Raw genomic sequence first — 20,543 nt, 5'->3', positions numbered from 1 at the left:
TATCCTCAAGTGCATTCACCACAAAGACAATCAGAAACGTTATAATGATGAAACTGGCACTCATCAGGACCAGCCATAGAAACGAAAAGAAGCTTAAAGTTAACAGCTTCCCAGATAAGAGCACCTTAATGCTTTACAGAGTACTTTAGTTTGTTTGACACTTTTAAAATCAGGATAAATTATTTTAATATCCTTGATTTCAAAAGAAACAATGAATAAACAGGTTTTCCAAACACTTTTATTCATGTATCAAATTTTATAGGACATAAAGTAAATATAAACTTTCTATGAATTTGGACTTATAAACTATTGTACTTGTCTTTCTAGCAAATGCATTACTCAAAATTCTGTTTAGATTATTATTTTTTTGCATCATTCTTACTCGCCGTTTCTCCTCATGCATCTTAATATTTATTAATATTTGTAGCATCTGTGGATAAATATGGATAATAACCTGGTTGTGCATATAATATGTTGATTATGGAATTGTTGTCTTTATCTTTAAAGGGATCTCCTGGGCCTCGAGGAACAGAAGGGTTAAAGGTATCTTTTTAGTTGCTGTTTTTAACTTAAACACGCTTTACTTTTAACTTTTAACCATCTGAATTGCATTTATGTATGTATGTATGTATGATTTTTGTGTTTTAGGGTCGAGAGGGACGAAGATCTGGTGTTCCAGGTCCTCCTGGACCACAGGTCAGACATCATCTACTGCAAAAAAAAAGCCTTTCTAATTTCCACCATACTGATAATGTTTTATAATAATATTTTATATATTTTAGCCCAAATGACATTTTGCAGATACACCATAGAACAGTTTAAAATTGATCCATAGTATTTTTTTTAATGTTTCTTCAGAAGAACACTGAGGTAAAATTAAGACAGTTGCCCCATATAAGTTTTCTGACTTTTTACCTTTATTGTTCTCATATGACATTTTGCTGCAGTTTTTACATATTAGCTAGATATCTCTGTCTGAATTTTTTAATTTCTTATTTTATATTGTAAAATGATGTATAAATATATTTTAGGGGGACCGTGGACCCCCCGGAAGCCCTGGTCCAAGAGGAACCAAACTATATGCAAGTCTCACTCAGGACTTAAAGGTAATGTGATTATTTGTACTGTAAGAAAACAAAAAAAACAAACAAAAAAAAACAAACAAACAAAAAAAATCAGGTTTTTCTTCACTTTCCCTTCCACCTTAAAACATCTGCCTTTTCCACCTTAAAACATATTTATCACCGTAAATTAAAAAATAATTTAAGGTGGAACGGTAAATTAGCATAATTGTAATTTAGCATAATTTAAGGTGGAATGGTAAGTTACCAGCATTTAAAGTAAAATGGTAAATGAGCATAATTAGCATTGGTAAATGGTAAATTAGCATAATGTAAGGTGGTATATTTGAAAAACCTAACATCTTAATGTGAGTGATATATCTGGGTGCAAATTATACAATGATATTTGTAGGGCAGGTTTTTCTTCAGGGTGTTAGTTTATGGTTAACATTTTCCCTCCCACCTTAAAAAATCTTTCCCTCCCACCTTAAAACATCTTTACCTCCCACCTTAAAACATCTTTCCCTTCCACCTTAAAACATCTTTCCCTTCCACCTAAAACATCTTTCTCTTCCACCTTAAAACATATTTACCTTCCACCCTAAAACATCTTTCCCTTTCACCTTAAAACATCTCTCCCTTCCACCCTAAAACATCTTTCTTGGAATGGTAGGTTAGCATAATTTAAGGTGGAATGGTAAATTAGCATTATTTAAGGTGGAATGTAAGTTAGCAGCATTTAAAGCGGAATGGTAAATTAGCATAAATTAAGGTGGAATGGTAAACAAGCATAACTTAAGATGGAATGGTAAATTAGCATAATTTAAGGTGGAATGGTAAACAAGCATAATTTAAGATGGAATGGTAAATTAGCAAAACCTAAGGTGGTATAGTAAGTTAGCAGCATTTAAGGTGGAACGATAAATTAGCATAATTTAAGGTGGCACGGTAAGTTAGCAGCATTTGCTGCAAGTTGGTATAGTAAATTTTAACAATCTTACATCTTAAGGTGAGTGATAGCACTGTGTCAGGGTGCAAATTATTTCATTATTGTATAAATATATGTATTTATGTATGAATAATTAATTTATATTGAGTTGTCTGCTCTCAGGGTGATATTGGAGATCCAGGCGAAATGGGCTGTCCTGGAATACCTGTGAGTGTATTTTTATATTTGAAGTTTATTAAAGGAATTTACATTTGATTTTCTCTGTAAAATATAGTTATATTACTATTAATATATTATGTATTTTGTTTTTGTTTGTAGGGAAATCCCGGCTCCTCCCACCACAGAGCTGAAAAGGGGGATAAAGGTGATGAAGGTCCTGAGGTAAAGTTTTTTTCAATACTATATCTGTAACTATAACTGCCTAAACAAATCTCCTGCTGTGCTTTTTTATTATTATTATTATAGAAACTATTGTAAAACTTATTTTTTACTTATTTTTAGTGTATTTTAGTGTATGAGTCCCTCAGGGTTCTATTGTAGGGCCTATGATACTGATTACGTAAGTTATATGCAGTTATAAGAGGTTAGGAAACCTTAGTAATAGTAATAATAGGAAGTTTTTCGTTGCTGCTCGTCTATAACGGCCTGAGATTAGATTTTGGAACATTGTTGTGAGAATTTGATGGTATGTCAATATTCCTACACTTTGAAGTGACCGCTACAGTGTATATTGAGCAGTCTACTAAATTTTTTGTTTGACTACATGCTTTGATTGACCAGAATAGTTGTTTTTAAATGATTATTAAAATGCTTACTCTGTAAAATTGTATGTTTTTTTTTATTACATTTAGGGAAAATTAGGGAAGGAAGGATTACCAGGAGTCGGTGGATTAACGGTACAGTTTTTAATTTTTTATATATAAATACATTGAATTAAAGCAGAAGATCTTAATCCTTAATACCTAAATGTACATTCGATCTATATCAATCAGCCTTACTTAATTACAATTATCGTTATTTCTGGGCTATTGAGCACACAGGCTATGTACATAAATAACATAATGTACTGTGAACAGAGCTGCAACATGGCTGGTTTAAGAAAAAATATACAGTAGCCTATCAGAAAAATTAATGAGAGTAAAGTCGCAATATTAAAAGGGAAAAGGAGTATTTTCTGCTCATGATTTGTTTCAGGGCTGCTGTGATTATGATCAGTTATCTACGTTTATAACCTGCTGCTTATTAATGCTCATTTTAAATGTACGCTGATGTCGAGTAGCTGAAAATACATAGTTGCTCAGAAATTATGGTTCACTTAAACTCTATCCGGATGGGATTAGTATCTCAAGGGGATGTCTGTGAAAAATATTTCACACTCCTACTCAGTGATAAAACTCCTGTATCTAGATTACAATTGAAAAAACAGGAGGACCAGTGAGTTTTTTTTTAGTCTTTCTCGGTCACATGACATCACGGCGTTCAGTAGCTCCTCCATTTCCACTCGCTGTTGTGTTTTTAACGTGGATCTCTGTGGAAACGTGTGCCCAAAGTGTAATTACGGTAATTATGGCAGTGGACAAATAGCTGGACATCTGAGAAAAAAAAATAAACATGTACATGGTCGTTCCGGACAGGAATAAAATCACAGAGGATAAAAAAAAAAACATAAAAGAGAAAATTACCCCAGAACCCCCTGAGAAACTAGCCCTATCCAGATAGGACTTTATATAGTGACTTTTGCCACTCAAGGCACTGAAGGATGCTTACAATTACATTTTACACAGACCAGTCAGAAGCGGCAGCCAATCGCACACAGCCTACTCTCAACCGGAAACAACCGTCCACCTGGACCTGCATTGGGATTTATATCTGAATCACATTTATCTGGGCAATTTATATAAGACCAATTGGTACTTTTGACAGTGTGGGCAGCATGCCAAATCCTGCTGGAAGATGAAATCCACTGATCATCAACAATAAAAGAAATAAAGGCTTAAAATAGATCACTCTGTGTTTAATACATCTATATAATATATGAGTTTCACATTTTCAACTGAATTACTGAAATAAAGTAACTTTTCAAAGATATTCTAATTTTTTGAGACGCACTAGTACCCCTGACAGCTGCCAATTTAAACAGATCATTAATCTTATTCTCATTATTTATTTCAGTTGTAATGTATTTATTGGTTCTAATGTTATGGCTGATCAGTGTATAGTGTGTATCACTTATTGTCCCATTATATGCAGTATGAGCATTTTGTAGGTTAAATATGAGTATTATATCTGTGTATATAAATATGTTTATTAATCCAAAGGGTGAAAAAGGACAGTTTGGTTATCCCGGGTATCATCCTGGTCCTCTGGGGATAAAGGTCAGTGATACAGAAACAGAAATATATAATTTAATTTACTTTAAATAATTCTAAACAACATATTCTTCATTTTTTCTTCATTATTTCTTCATTATTTCTTATTTTCCAGGGGGAGAAAGGAGACAGGGGTCCGGTGGGTCCTCCTGGAGAAGTGAGTGAAATATATAAAATATATAGATTTTTTTTCCTATATAGTAAATGAATAGTGAAGTGATCCAAACTATAAAGGAACACATAAGGAATAATGTAGTAACTTAAAAGTTAAGTTCGGTTTCTGAGTCTGGTAACTCTGGTAACTGATTAACTTATCCTGTACAACAGAGGAAACTCTTATTCCTTTCCTGGGGCTGAATCCTGATGAGTGCCAGTTCCATCACTACAATGTTTTCGATGTTTTTTTGCATTGACTGCGCTTGACCATACTTTCAAAATTCTTAAAGTCATTTTGTCTCGGCTGAGTTTTCCTTGTAATAAACTCATTAAAGTAATTAACTCTTGATGAGTTCAGCACAGCTGTTAACTGAAAGCCTGAATTCCAGGTGATTCTACCTCATAAAGCTGACTGAGAAAATCCAGCAGAGATGTGCAAAACTGGTAACTTTCAATAATAACTTTAAATTGAATAGTAATTTTATTTGAATAAAATAAAATAAAATAAAATCCTGAGTCCTGAAGAGTGCCAGTTCCATTATTATATTGTTTTTGATGGTCATTGCAGTGACTGCACTTGGAGATATGTTTAAAGTTCTTGAAATTCTTCTTTTTAGATTTTTTGACCTTTGATTCTACCTCATAAAACTGACTGAGAAATTCCAGCAGAGATGTTCAAAACTGCCTCTATCTAAAGAAGAGGTGCTAGTTTTTGAAGAATCTAAAATATAATAAAACATATTGTGGTGTGCTTAACACTTTTTTGTTAACTAAATAATTCCATATGTTTTTTTTCTCCAGAACAATAAAGATAATTTTGTATAATAGTATTTGGAAATGTTGAAATTATTTAAAATATTGATTCTACTATAAAAGCTGTAAATATGAGTATGAATGTAAACGCTGTTTGATGACTGTGTTTTTGCAGGATAGCGGGTATTTTCAACCTAAAGGATATCAGGGGCCACCGGGCCCTATAGGACCACCGGGTCCACCTGGTACACCAGGTAAATTCAACTAATACTAATGTATTATGCATTTATTATTTGTTAGAATTTTCAATATATGTATACAGCTCTGGAAAAAAATGAAGAGACCACTTCAGATTCTGAATCAGTTTCTCTGACTTTGCTATTTATAGGTTTATGTTTGAGTAAATACAATATTGTCACTTAGAGCATTTATTTATTTATTTACATGAGAAATGTCTGAAATAACAAAAAGATGCAGAGCTTTCAGACCTCAGATAATGCAAAGAAAACAAGTTCATATTCATAAAGTTTTAAGAGTTCAGAAATAATCAATATTTGGTGGAATAACCGTGGTGGTTTTTAATCACAGTTTTTAAATCATGCATCTTGGCATCATGTTCTCCTCCACCAGTCTTACACACTGCTTTTGGATAACTTTATGCTGCTTTACTCCTGGTTCAAAAATTTAAGCAGTTCAAATTTTGATTTAGTGAAAATATTGTTTTAAAAATATGATACAAATACTATTAAACAACTACAGCTCTAACTAATAATAATAACATAACTTCAGTTTCTCTTATTTTGCTATTTATAGGTTTATGTTTGAGTAAAATGAACATTGTTGTTTTATTCTATAAACTACAGACAACATTTCTCCCAAATTCCAAATAAAAATATTGTAATTTAGAGCATTTATTTACAGAAAATGAGAAAAGCCTGAAATAACAAAAAATGCAAAGAAAACAACAAGTTCATATTCATAAAGTTTTAAGAGTTCAGAAATCAATATTTGGTGGAATAACCCTGATGGATTTAATCACAGTTTTCATGCTATCTTGGCATCATGTTCTCCTCCACCAGTCTTACACACTGCTTTTGGATAACTTTATGCTGCTTTACTCCTGGTGCAACAATTCAAGCAGTTCAGTTTGGTGGTTTGATGGTTTGTGATCATCCATCTTCCTCTTGATTATATTCCAGAGGTTTTCAATTGGTAAAATCAAGTGGATTCTTATTTTTTTCCCGAGCTGTATATAGATATTTATCAAACCAAAACCATTTTTATGCGGTTTTAGACCATTGATATTGGTTTAATTTGTACAATTGTCAATTGTAGAAGGAATGTAATAACATTTTATTTAATTTCTGTTTACAAAATTACGTTAAATGTGCAATGTTTATGTCATTATAAACAGGTTTTCAAATGATATGATGAAAAAATATGATGAGGTTTTGATATAACAATAACAATACAGTATGTTAAATTTATAATAATTTATAACTCTTACAGTTGTTCTTTATAGTTTGTGCAATATAGTTATACAACATATTGACAGAAATGAACAGAATTTTCTTTTTATTTTTTTGCGATGAACTTCAACATATTCATGTTTATCTTTTTGTTTCTTTAAGGTGTCTCCGGGTTTCCTGGACCACAAGGCATACCAGGTAGAATATTTTACAGCCATGAAAGTTTAATGCACATATGTATGGGAGGAGGCATGCGCTTGTCCTGTCCTCATGCTCCTAATGATGGTGGCAGTTTATATATATAGGAATTGTATAATTGGGCCTTAAAATTAGGCAGACATATGGGTGAAAATAGAAATAATGAAATTAAATAAAATAAAATATTTAAATTAAATACATTTGTGTCATATTTTTGGTGTGTTTAGGTGAATATATCATCCCTGGACCTCCGGGACCAGGCGGACCACCGGGCCAGGCCGGGACCAAAGGGGACAGGGGTGACCCAGCTCCAGATGTTTTTGGACCCCCTGGTGTGGATGGACCTCCAGGACTCCAGGGGCCTCCTGGTGACCCTGGACTTCCAGGCGCAATACTGCCCCCAGGTGGTGACCAAACCCATATATTTATATTAATTATAGAATATATTGTGGCTGCAGGCCAGCCAGGTTCGTCATTCCTGCAGCTGGCAAAATATGAACCTATGAAAATATGAGTTATCCTTCAGAAAGACAGAAAAGAAAGGAGAGAGAGAGGAAGAGGAAAAAAATAAAAACACGACATTGAAAAATATATAATTTAAATTGGATAAATTAGGCCTAAATGTCTTGTACAATATAGTATAATTTGGCAGTAGGTAGGCTAGCAATGAAATATATTTATATAATATATTTTTTGCACTAAAAAGCTCTCTCAAAGTCCTTTAATTTTTCCAAAAATCATCAGTGCGTCTAATAATCTGGTGCTCCTTATGTATAAATTCTACCAGTCAGGTATTAAGGAGCAGTAAAGCCACTCCAGCACTGCAGCAGTATTAGCATTAGCCGCTAACCATGCTAAGCGCTAGCTCTTTAGCCACCCAGAGGTGAGTATTATCTGACTGTAGCCTGTTGCTAACCTCGGCTAGCACTTCTGAGGCAGTATTAGTATTAGCATTAGCCGCTAACCACGCTAAGCGCTAGCTCTTTAGCCACCAAGAGGTAAGTATTATCTGACTGTTGCCTGTTGCTAACCTCAGCTAGCACTGCTGAGGCAGTATTAGCATAAGCCGCTAACCACACTAAGTGCTAGTTCTTTCATCGCACAGAGGTGAGTTTTATCGGTCTGCAGCCTGCTGCTAACCTCCGCTAGCACTGCTGGGGCAGCATTAGCATTACTGTTAGCGGATAGCCGCTAATGCTAATGCTAATGTTCCACCTTTAGTGGAAATCTGAAAATCTAAGGTTACTGCAGATAAACAGAAGCACTTTACCTTTACTACTTTAATCCAGCACTCGACTTGTTTTTTTTGTTGTTGTTGTTTTTTGTTTACAGTATTTTATTGTTTAGCTTAGCTTAGCTTAGCTTTACAGGTCTCAACAGGTCACCCAGTGGCAAGACCTGCTGATTTAGAAGGAAAACATGGCGACACCTCTGTTCCTTCCCTTATGAAACAATAATATATGGCAATATATTGTAAAATATAGTGCAATATATTAAATTATACATTTTCACATATGGGAAAAAGTACATCATTTTTTATATTATTTATTATAGGGCAATATATGCATGGACCATGTATGTCTATATATTGCTGAATATAAAAACATATATTGCAATAAAGACAAATTCTCTAAACTGCTAAACTACATTTTTTTTACCAATTTTTTTTTTTTTGTATTTATTTATTCTTAGTAAATCATTTCACAAAAGAGACAAGAGTACCATGACTTGAAATACATTCTAAATGTGCCAATAAATTAAATGTATAAAATGCGACTTATAATCCAGTGCACCTTATAGTGCGAAGAATATGGTAGATACCTGCTAATAACAAACTAGAACAATCTGTTCTTTATAAATCATATTGTAAATACTGTTCTTTAATGTACCCTTATTGTAAAACTTAATTTTTTTATTGTTAATCTCTATTATCAGAGTATATCAACCAGGGGCCGCAGGGTCTGAAGGGAATTAAGGGTATTATGGGCCCTCCTGGAGAGTTTGGTCCACCAGGTCATAAAGGTGTGGAAACATTTACAGTCAAATACTATTCATAACAATTGTATAAAACATAATATTCTGATTTTATATAAAATGTTTTATATATGTATTTTTTTTCAGGTGGAAAGGGAGAGCCCTGTTTTCTGTGCTGTAACGGACAGCCAGGGCCGCCAGGTCCACCTGGAATTCCAGGTAAGAATATCTTACAGAATTTTTAAAAGAGGAAATAGTAGAGACTCTACTTTCTGAGGACTTTAAAGGGGGAAATTACGTCCACCAGAGACTCCTCATGTTCTTTTACGTTTCCGCCATAGTGAGAAAGTGTCCTCACGCATGTGTCATCTCAATAAAAGAACTGCAGAACATTGTGAGGTCTGTAGAAACAATCATTGGGTACGGTGGCTTAGAAAGCCCAACGCAGTGCAAATTGAAAAGCGCTGCAAAAGCACAAAACACATCCATCAAAATTACAACACAGGCGAGGCAAATAGAAAAACGCGCAGCAAATACAACCACAACACAACGGAAGTGAGTCACAACACAACGGAATTTTCCCGGGGGACCTTAAAAGATGCTGTACCAGCTAAGCTGCGTCTTCAGTAAGGTCTCGGACTTCACTGTGTGTACAAAGGACAATAAGTGGCAAACAAGGCGTTTTGTGAAGCAGAACTTTTAATAATATGCACACAACCGTGGTAATCACAGGTAATAAACATAACTTACTTTTCAGAAGCTTGTTTGCCACTTATTGTCCTTTGTATACAGCTGGTACAGCATCTTTTAAGGTCCCCCGGGAAAATTCCGTTGTGTTGTGACTCACTTCCGTTGTGTTGTGGTTCTATTTGCAGCGCGTTTTTCTTTTTGCAGCGCGTTTTTCTAGTTGCTGCGCCTGTGTTGTAATTTTGATGGATGTGTTTTGTGCTTTTGCAGCGCTTTTCAATTTGCACTGCGTTGGGCTTTCTCGGCCACCGTAATTGGGTGCTCTATATCCTCTCTATCTCAATACTAGGGGAATTACACAGTTTCTGTTGCCTTTAGAAAAAACTAAATTATTATAATGGACAAATCTCACCCTGAGCATCATCAGGCAGACGGTACAGAACTATCAAAACCTGAAGAAATAAACATATTTTTGTTTTTTACCCCACCGCAGTACGAGCACTAAATAACACAAATAACACAATAAAGGACTTTTAAAAATATATATATTTTTTTAGGACTGTCAGCGTTAATGCACTTGATTAATTTGAAATAAGTTAATTTCGCTACCAAGTTTAACCCCAACTTCCGTTGTAATCTGCACCGCCCCCACCCAACGATCCGACCCAGATATCAAATATACTTATTTTTAATTGAGCTAAACTGCTTATAAGGTGCAGTTTAATCTGAAATATATTACCCAGAAAATATACTGCTATGAACAAATGCAAGCGCAGCGTCAAAATTAAATCTACCAGTCAAGTAACTGAAATGCATAGTATATACTAGTATTTTGATTTTAGAGACCACTAATATAAATATAATTGCATTTAACATTTCTAACATTTATTATTTCATTTACATTGAAATATCCACTATGAAAACTTGCATCTTAAGAAGAACGATTAAGAAGAAGTGCGATTAATCGCAGTTAAATCACAGAAAATTGTTGTGATTAATTGGATACATTTTATTAAACGCAACTAATTTTTATACAACAAGGGACTGTACAATATTTTTAATATTTAAAAAGTTAAATAGCAAAGTAAAATAGAGGGGAGAGAGAAGGAGCTGTATTAAAAATAAATTAAAAACATTGCACATTCTGGGGAAGGGGATATTGCATGGTCTTACTCATTTATCAGCAGATATCAAGTAAAATAAAGAAATATTAAATGCACATATTTTTAATGATGATGTTTTGCCATCAGTCTGACTGTGCATGCAATTTTTTTTATTTTTATAAAAGTTATAATGCTGTCTGCTCTGCTATGTTTTAAATTGTATGTGCATTATATGCTATTTTCTGTACATTTTTGTACATTTTATATTTAAATTGTTGTATTTAAGCAAATTATATAAATTGTATTGTTTAGAACACTGGATATTGGTGACACAGCCAGTATCTCCAGTTATAATAAGGTGAGTTATAATTAATGTATTGTCGTTCGTAATCTGACGACTCTTAAGGCCTCCCTTAAAGGGAAGCCTTGGGCTAGCTTAAAATAGACTCTTAAAAGGTTATCTAGTCATGCATCACTACAAAGTTTTAAATTCAAAAGAAAGAAGATAAAATCAACAGACGAGTGCCTTAAGTTAAAGAAAGGAGAAGATGGAGTTCTTCGAAGTTCTTAAGATGTTCTTTATTGTCTCGAAGTCAGCCAGTTTCAGTCAGAAGGATCCAGTCTTCTGATGAGACAAAGGTTTTACACACATTTTTATACAGTCTTTGGGTGAACAAAAGGTGGGGGCTTTAGGCTCCACCTTTTATCGTTATATAACCATTTTTCAGTTGAACATAATCGTTCCCAAACATGATCATCTTTAGGGAGGTTTTTCCGGTCACGTCTTTGGGCGCGGTGCCATTATTCCCATAATTGAACCTAATTGTGATCAAATCAACATAGTGTGGTTTTTTTAAAAACCTGACCTTCACCTGTTTAGTTTTCCCGTGAGAGCTAGGGCCTATGTGGACATCTGGTTTGTTCTAATGAATTTAGAGATACGCTCCTCAGCCATTATGTAGCATTTTCTGGGAAACCAGACAATTATGGCCTGTTATCTATAGCAGCTGTCTCCCGTGCCAGGCACAGGCCTAAACTTGTTATGGAAAGAGCAGACAGAGGATGAGCGAACTTAATGAACTTGCTCATATAAGGCCGAGTGTGCTTTAGTATATGAAGATTTACACATATCGATCTTCAATATCCTAATTTAGGCCCCACAGTATGCATTAATGCTAAAATATTTACATTTTTAATGTTTTTATGCTTCCAGGTCCAAACGCGGGACCCGGGCCGAAAGGAGATGCAGGGTTTACAGGATCTCCTGGTGCTCCAGGCTTTCCGGTATAGTGTTATTAATAATAATATAAGAGTACAATATCACACAGAACCCTCACTCATGTAGAACCTACACTGACATGGCAAAAGTCATGGGAAAGCAGTATTTAACCTTTATAGGGTGTTCATTTTTTGGTATACAGGGAGTCTGGTTGCTGGGTCAGATGGATCCATTGCATTTTGAGGCTTTTAATTTAAAATAATCAAACATTTTGCTAAAATACTCAGCAGATGTATAATTAAAAGTAACATAAACAACCTATATGTTAAATTTGTTCCCGTTACCTTTGTTATATATATATATATATATATATATATATATATATATATATTTTTTTTTTTTTTTTAATTAACCTACTCAGGTCAGTTTACACATTATTAACCCTATTGAACACAGCCATTTTCATACCAGAATATACCACACACATACTTGCAAAAGTGGCTTGCAAAAGTATTCATACCCCTTGAACTTTGTCACATTGTGTCACAAACTTAAATGGGTTTTATTGAGATTTTAAGTGATAAGTGATAGGCCGACACAGATTAGCTGCATATAATTTCTTTTAATTTGGTTTTACCTTTTTATTAAGGGGGCTCCAGGCCCACCTGGACAACAGGGGGCACCAGGGACTAAAGGAGTTGGAGGAATCTCTTACCACGATGGAGAGAAGGGGGATAAAGGAGCTCCAGGTGTTCCAGGTCCACCTGGGCGAGACGGTATCCCTGGTCGTCCTGGATTCCCTGGGCTTAAGGGAATACATGGGCCCAAAGGGGATTCGGTAAGCAGTGGTTAAAAGTATAATTTAATTATAACTTTGTTATTTTATTGTAAAATGGTCTAAATAATATAAAAATTATAAATAAATCACGGTTCAAATAAAGGAAGTTTTTGCCACTTACTAATTAAAACCCTGACAACAGTCAACAGTCTGCCGTCCAATCCTAAACAGAATAAAGAATAAAAAACTTTGCTGTTTCCTTAAATAAGCTGAATCTTCACAGTGTGAACGAGCAGCTCAGTATCTGTCTCTGCTGAGATACGCAAAAGCGTAGCGCTGTTAAAATACGAACACGCCAAAGTCAGAGCTCGCCTGGTTCTTAAAAGAAATGACGACTAGCACACTGATTGTTGTTTATTTCACGGGACGCCCAAAACACAACCCATGATTAGTTGCAGTAATTACACTGTATATTAGTGATTAAGTGCACTAAACAACTTTACTACATTCTGTCATCATCAACTATGTGGGCGGGGTCTCCCCATACTTGACACTGATTGGCTTGTACAATCATCTTGAATCACCAGCACCGTAATCTGTTGTACCCGTACTGCTCTGTAATTAATCTACAGTTACAGAAGATACAGAATCACCAGCGCCGTAATCTGTTGTACCCGTACTGCTCTGTAATTAATCTACAGTTACAGTAGATACAGAATCACCAGCACCGTAATCTGTTGTACCCGTACTGCTCTGTAATTAATCTACAGTTACAGTAGATACAGAATCACCAGCACTGTAATCTGTTGTACCCGTACTGCTCTGTAATTAATCTACAGTTACAGAAGATACAGAATCACCAGCGCCGTAATCTGTTGTACCCGTACTGCTCTGTAATTAATCTACAGTTACAGTAGATACAGAATCACCAGCACTGTAATCTGTTGTACCCGTAATGCTCTGTAATTAATCTACAGTTACAGTAGATACAGAATCACCAGCGCCGTAATCTGTTGTACCCATACTGCTCTGTAATTAATCTAGTTACAGTAGATACAGAATCACCAGCACTGTAATCTGTTGTACCCGTACTGCTCTGTAATTAATCTACAGTTACAGTAGATATAGAAATGCATTATAAATCCTTTAATCGTTTCTTTATAACCAGAGTTCAGCATTCAGCTTCAGGGGTGATCCTGGACCTCCTGGGTTTCCTGGACTTCCTGGACGCCCAGGACCCAGTGGGCCTCCGGGACCTCCAGGATACGGACTGATGGGCTTTGCTGGACTGAAGGGCAGCCGTGGAGTGCAGGGCCTCAGAGGTGCCACTGGACCACCAGGCAAGAACATAGTCAAGCTTGCATGCTGGATTTTAATTGGAAAGATTTTAATTTAGGATAAAATGCTCTTTTTAAACTTCTGCTTTTCTTTGTTTTTAGGTCAGAAAGGGGAGCCAGTTGGGGTTGATGGTTATCCAGGCCATAAGGGCTTTCCAGGACCTCCAGGGCCCCCTGGACTTCCAGGTAAGGAGCAGGAAAAGAGCATTCCTGAAAGCCCAGGATAACAATGCTAAGACATATATATGCTAATGCTAAGATATATATATATATTAGCATGGTGCTAACTATTTGCCTTATCTGAAATTTGGCATTTAATTGTGTAGAGTTGTTGAATAAGCTCTGATAGGCTTTCATATGGAGTATATAACAAAAAATACAGTTAAATATAGGCTAAATTTTGGTTAGCTTTTTAGCTTTAGCTACATTGGTTGAAAAACACCTGGGAATCAAGGTAAAAACATAATTTATACTGATAAAGTAGTTGCTTTGGTAAGTAAGTAATATTTATTTATAAAGCACGTTACTAAGACAGTGCTTTACAATAAAATAATTAAAACATATAACAATATATATATATATATATATATATACAATAATGATAAAATAAATAAAACGCAGCACATTCAAAACACAAAAGTTAGGCACATTCCCCATGATCACTCTCGAAAGCCAAAAAAAAAAAAGTGGGTTTTTAAACGTTTTTATAAAATGGGATTTACAGGAGAGGAAATTAAAATCAGTATGCATTTTCCACATACCACTAGAGGGGCTGTGGAGCACTGTGTAGAACAGCACCGCCAAAGAAGCAGATACAGCTAGCTAGCTAATGCTAGCCAGTTTGCATAACAAGCTAACACACTGGAGTAACGGTAGCTCAGCTCTGTGGAGTCAAACACTCGACTTGCATACGAACAGCGCTTTGTCTGAGGAGCTCCTGCTGCTGTTCCTCACTGTATGAGTGTTTTTATTATCTGAGTAAAATAGAAAAACAACAGCAAACAGCAGTTATTTATTTTTAGAAAAGAGAGGAATGGAATTACGCAATTGATCCACAGCTCGGAGAAAAGTTCATCTCGTCCCTCCAGACGAGCCCAGAATCAGCACAAGTGTTAAAACTCCCTAAAACTCTGGATACGAGGTGCAAATAAACTTCAAGAGCAGTAACTATATTACTGTTTAAATATATTAATACTGTAGCTTGAATGATAATATTAATGCAAACTGAACTGAATGTATTTGTTAACTGAAAAAAAAGGGAATTGTGGCTGATTGTAATACTGCAATATTAATATATTGTAAATTTATTAAAAAAAAAAAACTTGTGTCTTTAGAGCATTTGAGAAATATCTCTTTGAATACTTATATTTTGAGCATTTTAGGACCATTTATAGTGTTTAAAGAACTATTTAAGTATTTAGTTGTTGGCCTATCTTTTTAAATCTATTGTTTTAGGTCTATTGTTTAAATTCTTCAGCTGTTTTTCTGATAAGAAAGTCTAATTTCTCTTCATACATTGTGTATATATTTTGTGGGACAAAGTAAACCCAATACTTATCAAAACCTTAATTTAAAACCTTAGTGTTTTATATTATATGTACTCCTAACAGTACAGTAAGTCACAGACCTGTATTAAAGCACAGTCATGCAATAAATAAATAAATAAATAAATAAATAAATAAGTTAGTTAATAAAAATACTGTAATATAAAAAGAAACCATCCGTATCTTAGAAACCATTATATACTTGGCATTGAAGCTAAACCACCTGCTAAACCACCTTCCCATTCTGTTGTTCACAGGGAATTCTGGGCAGCCCGGCAGAGCAGGACTTCCAGGTCAACGTGGTTCAAAAGGAAACCGTGGAGTTTGTTGTTCTGATAGTTTGGGACCTCCAGGAGTTAAGGGTATGTCTTTACTCAGCTCTTACTCATAATAATATTATTAATAATAATAATAAATATATAGCACTCATATAACAGTGCTTGGACCCTAAATTATAATACAGTACAACATAATCAACATATAGATGCACAAGTCTGTGGGAATGGTATGGATGTATATGATAGATAGGTCTGTCATGATAATTCTATTATCAGCTTATTGTACAAAATATGGATGTAATAAGTTAAGATCTCACCTTAGCATCATAGCTGCTGTGGGGACACCTGAACACTTTAAAAATAATTGTTTTAACAAAAATACACAAAAGTTCCAAAGGACTGGCCGCCCACACTCTAAAAACAGAGGTACGATATGAGTACTTTTTTGTACTCGAAGGTACACTCTTTATAATTGTACCCTCAAAGGTACAATATTGGTCTTTACAGGGTCAGATTTGTTCCCTCTGAAGTACAAAGTCATTTCTAACAGCAATAAGTACAAATTTGTACCATTTAACCTGCAGCCAAAGGTACATTCAGTATTCTGTATTACTGCACTAATAAACAATATATATTTTAATTGCACATTTTTTTATTTGAAAGCCAGACAATTTTGTATCATCAAGTTTTTGAGCCATATTCAGTTGATGATAATGTTTATAATCTTTATGATCTTTACTGCCACAAAAACCATGGGTACAAAAAAGGACTTTCACTGAAAGGTACTTTTTTGTACCTTAATGAAAGGTACAGCCCCAGCGACAAGCTTTATACTCTTTTAAGTACAAATCTGTACTTACTTTTCTTAGAGTGCATGTCAGTTCCTCCTCTTGCACTTATTAAAGAAAATATATGCACAGTTATACAAATTGTACGAATTATGAAAAGTTATGTTATTAGGACAATATAACTTTTTTTTTTTATTCTCATCTCTTTTTGTCTCTTTTCTTCTCTTATATTTTCTACTTTCTTCTTTTTATTTCTTCTCTTTTATTTTCTGTTCTTTTCTTTGATTCTCTTCTTTTCTTCTCATCTCTTCGTTCTTTTCTTTTATTTGTGTCTCTTCTCTTCTCTGTTTTTTTCTTTTGTTCAATTCTCATCTCTGTTGTCTTTTTTCTTTTATATTTTCTTCTCTTTTATTCTCTTCTCTGTTCTTTTCTTTTATTCTATTTGCATCTATTTCTGTCTCTTTTTTATATTTTCTTTTCTTTACTTCTCTTTTCTTTTCTGTTCTTCTCTTCTCTGTTCTTTTCTTTTTTCGATTTTCATCTCTTTTTGTCTCTTTTCTTTTATATTTACTTCTCTTTACTTCTCTTTTATTATTTTCTTCTCTTTTTGTCTTTTCTTTGATCCTCTTCTTTTTTACACTCTTCTCTTCTCTTTTCTGTTCTTTTCTTTTTTCGATTTTCATCTCTTTTTGTCTCTTTTCTTTTATATTTTCTTCTCTTTACTTCTCTTTTATTATATTCTTCTCTTTTTTCTTTTCTTTGATCCTCTTCTTTTTTACACTCTTCTTTTCTTGTCTCTTCTCTTCTTTTTACTTCTCCTCTCTTCTCGTCTTGTCTCTTCTCTGTTCTTTTTTGTGTCTCTTTATTCGATTCTCATCTCTTTTTGTCTCTTTTCTTCTCTTATTTTTTCTCCTCTTTACTTCTTCTTTCTTCTTTTCTTTGATTCTTCTTTTTTGGACTGTTCACTTTTCTTCTGTCTTCTTCTCTTCTCTTCTTGTCTCTTCTTTGTAAGTTCATTCCTCTTTAAAAGAGTGTTGTTGCAGTATTGTGTCATTATATCATTATTATGTCTGTAGAATAAGATCTCAAAAAGTCTTAAAATTACAATATTTTGATATTTTTTAATCACAAATATTACTGTGGTAATATTACTTCTACAGAAAAATAGTTATTGATAAAAGGCCTAGTATATTATATTAATAACACATGGGTACATAATTACTACATTAATTGTAAATATATTTATGATGTGTTGTGCATTTCTGTAGGTAACAAAGGCCTGCCTGGACCTGCTGGAGTTCCTGGATTAGGCTTGAATGGCCAATCTGGACAGATTGGAGCTCCAGGATTACCAGGGCCAAAGGTAATCAACCTAATACTTAATACCAGTACTTTGGTGTGGTGTTAATGATATATTCATTATAGATTAATATATTACAGTACAAACTACACTATTAGTGCTTTTCCATTGATGTAGAAGAACTGGCAACCTGAACTGACATTGAACACATAAAAAAACAACAACAAGGGAATACTGAAACAGTGGGGCTATATATACACAGAAGTACCAGGAAACAGGAAACACCTAGGGACAAGTAACAAGGGGGAGGAGCTACTAATGAGGATGTTATCCATATATACACTGATATAAACACTGTCTGTAGGGGGAGCCTGGATATGGACCACCAGGACCCGATGGGATGCCTGGGAATGTAGGTGAGCAAGGTGCTCAAGGTCCTCCAGGAGATCAGGGGTTACCTGGTTTGCCTGGAGTACCTGGACCACCTGGAGGACCAGGAGGACTTGGACCGAAAGGTAAAGCAATACGATTTTTCATCAATTAAAACAACTTATAAAAAGACAGCAAATAAATAAAAAGGAAAGGTAAAGAAACAGCAAAAAAACTAAAAACAGACTAAAATCAACTAAAAAACTAATAACTAATAAAATCAGCTAGAATTTATGGAGGCTATATATATATGGAGGTGGTTAGAGTAGATTAGAAGTAAATTCTAGAATTTTTTATCTATTTAGATAACAAACAAGCTAACTAAAAACAAACATAACATAGCTAACTACACTGAAAAAAGAGAATTGTTGGACCAACTTAAAAAAATTACTTCAATTGGTAACACAAATAAATTAAGTTTTTACAAATTAAGTAAACAAGTTAGATCAACACAATTCCTTTAAGTTAGCTCAATGTAATTATTTGATTACTTTCAAGTTGACAGTTTTCATTATCTCAACTTAAATTTAAGGCAAATCAACTTAAATTTTCCAGTTTATCCAACTTAATTACGTGCTTCATAATTTTAAAGTACAACGTAAAACATTTCAAGTTGTTTAAACTCAGCAATATAAGTTCTCCTGCTGCCTTAAAAGGCTGAGTTAACTCAATGTGGTATTCTCAACATATTTGGTATATTATTATTTAACTGCAAATACTGACAGTATAATACTGGAGTAAACTCAGCAAAGAGTGAACTCTGTAGCTCAAAGCCAGCATACTGTGATCACTAGAAACACAGAATAAAGTTAATGTGCTCTTACAGCCAACAAACACTGAGGCCTGGCAATCAAATTATATTATAATATTGCACGCCTAGGATAAGGTAGCTTTGGGCAACAGACAACACAAAGATGGTAAGTAAGGAAGAGGCCACACCCAATATGCAGATATGTGGTGCCAGGAGCCTATAGGAAAGCTGCATGAACCAACACTCTAGAAAGAGCATTGACACAGATAGTGACTAAAAGTTGGTTCAAATCACATTTTTTCATTGGTTCAACCAACATTTTTAAGTTTTCAGGTTGAAGTTCTCTGAACTCATTTTATTGAGTTATACTGGCCGATAAGTTCACTCCACTTAATAATATTAGTTTCCACTGACTAAAACACAGAATCACTTTTTAGAGTGTAGCTAGAATCTATAACAGATAGTTCTAATAGTACTAAAAATGTAACCACAATAATGAATCTCAGATAAGAAATAAATTATTGCATTTTCCACTTACAGGACACTTACAGTTGTGGGTCCTATTTAGTCCATCAACCTCCTGCCTGTTTAAAACTTGTTAAAATCAACTTTTAGTGTTTTTTAGCTCTGTTTTGAGATTTGGAATAATGAAAAACATAAAATTAGAGTTTTTAATATAATTATTTTTTGCGTTTTGCCATACAACAGCTTTTTGCATGTTGATTTTGTCAACTTAAAAGCAAAAGAACTGTGATAATGAAAGTATTTTGATAAAGCGTGGGCGTGGCTTTGTTAATTTGTGATTAATGTGATTCTGAAACAGGTAATAAGGGGATTGTGGGTTCTCCTGGACTACCTGGACCACCCACCGACTGTACAACAACAATGGGTCCACGAGGAAATCCTGGAATTACAGGTCCACCAGGTAAGTCCTTGCTTTATTCATCTTAAATTAATAAAATAATACACAATTTTTTTAATATGTTTTGGGTGATTTTATGAAAATATCTGTGAAACAATAAAAATTTTTATCATGTATTTTGAGAGCTTTGAGATTGAAAAAAAAATATTCTTAATATTACAAGTATCTGCATTGCTGTTATTATGCAAATATATTAATGTGTAATAAAGTAAGAAAATATATGTAAAAATTAAAAGTATTGATTGTCTTGCACCCCTGCTACAAGACAATTACCGTTTTACAGACAGTTTTACTTTTTTCTGTCTGTCAAAAAGTGAGAAGTACTGTGAAACACTACTTATTGTGATTAAAATTTACACTGATATACAAATAAATGTAAAACAAAAATGCAAAACAAAAAGATTTTTAACATCTTAATCCTTTCTTTCAGATCCTTTGTCAATTACAAATGATTTTTTTTAACATAACACTAATTGAG

The 20,543-nt window shown here is 34.1% G+C and overlaps 1 protein-coding gene across 1 annotated transcript in view; it reads left to right on the top strand.

Moving 5' to 3' along the window:
- Positions 1-20,543, top strand: part of LOC103022131 (collagen alpha-5(IV) chain) — a 58,599-nt gene that overhangs the window by 16,911 nt on the left and 21,145 nt on the right. Inside the window, exons 11-31 of the mRNA XM_049478900.1 lie at positions 508-543; positions 649-696; positions 1,032-1,106; positions 2,173-2,217; positions 2,329-2,391; positions 2,862-2,906; positions 4,329-4,385; positions 4,495-4,536; positions 5,464-5,542; positions 6,920-6,955; positions 7,183-7,359; positions 8,891-8,977; positions 9,077-9,148; positions 11,933-12,003; positions 12,588-12,776; positions 13,885-14,056; positions 14,156-14,239; positions 15,855-15,959; positions 17,932-18,026; positions 18,328-18,478; positions 19,967-20,068. Coding sequence (XP_049334857.1) covers positions 508-543; positions 649-696; positions 1,032-1,106; positions 2,173-2,217; positions 2,329-2,391; positions 2,862-2,906; positions 4,329-4,385; positions 4,495-4,536; positions 5,464-5,542; positions 6,920-6,955; positions 7,183-7,359; positions 8,891-8,977; positions 9,077-9,148; positions 11,933-12,003; positions 12,588-12,776; positions 13,885-14,056; positions 14,156-14,239; positions 15,855-15,959; positions 17,932-18,026; positions 18,328-18,478; positions 19,967-20,068 — 1,831 coding nt within the window. The remainder of the gene's footprint in view (positions 1-507; positions 544-648; positions 697-1,031; positions 1,107-2,172; positions 2,218-2,328; positions 2,392-2,861; positions 2,907-4,328; positions 4,386-4,494; positions 4,537-5,463; positions 5,543-6,919; positions 6,956-7,182; positions 7,360-8,890; positions 8,978-9,076; positions 9,149-11,932; positions 12,004-12,587; positions 12,777-13,884; positions 14,057-14,155; positions 14,240-15,854; positions 15,960-17,931; positions 18,027-18,327; positions 18,479-19,966; positions 20,069-20,543) is intronic.

The sequence above is a fragment of the Astyanax mexicanus genome, chromosome 4 (assembly GCF_023375975.1).
Source record: "Astyanax mexicanus isolate ESR-SI-001 chromosome 4, AstMex3_surface, whole genome shotgun sequence".
In the NCBI taxonomy this organism is placed as follows: domain Eukaryota; kingdom Metazoa; phylum Chordata; class Actinopteri; order Characiformes; family Acestrorhamphidae; genus Astyanax; species Astyanax mexicanus.
This window is presented reverse-complemented; position numbering and strand designations above follow the sequence as displayed.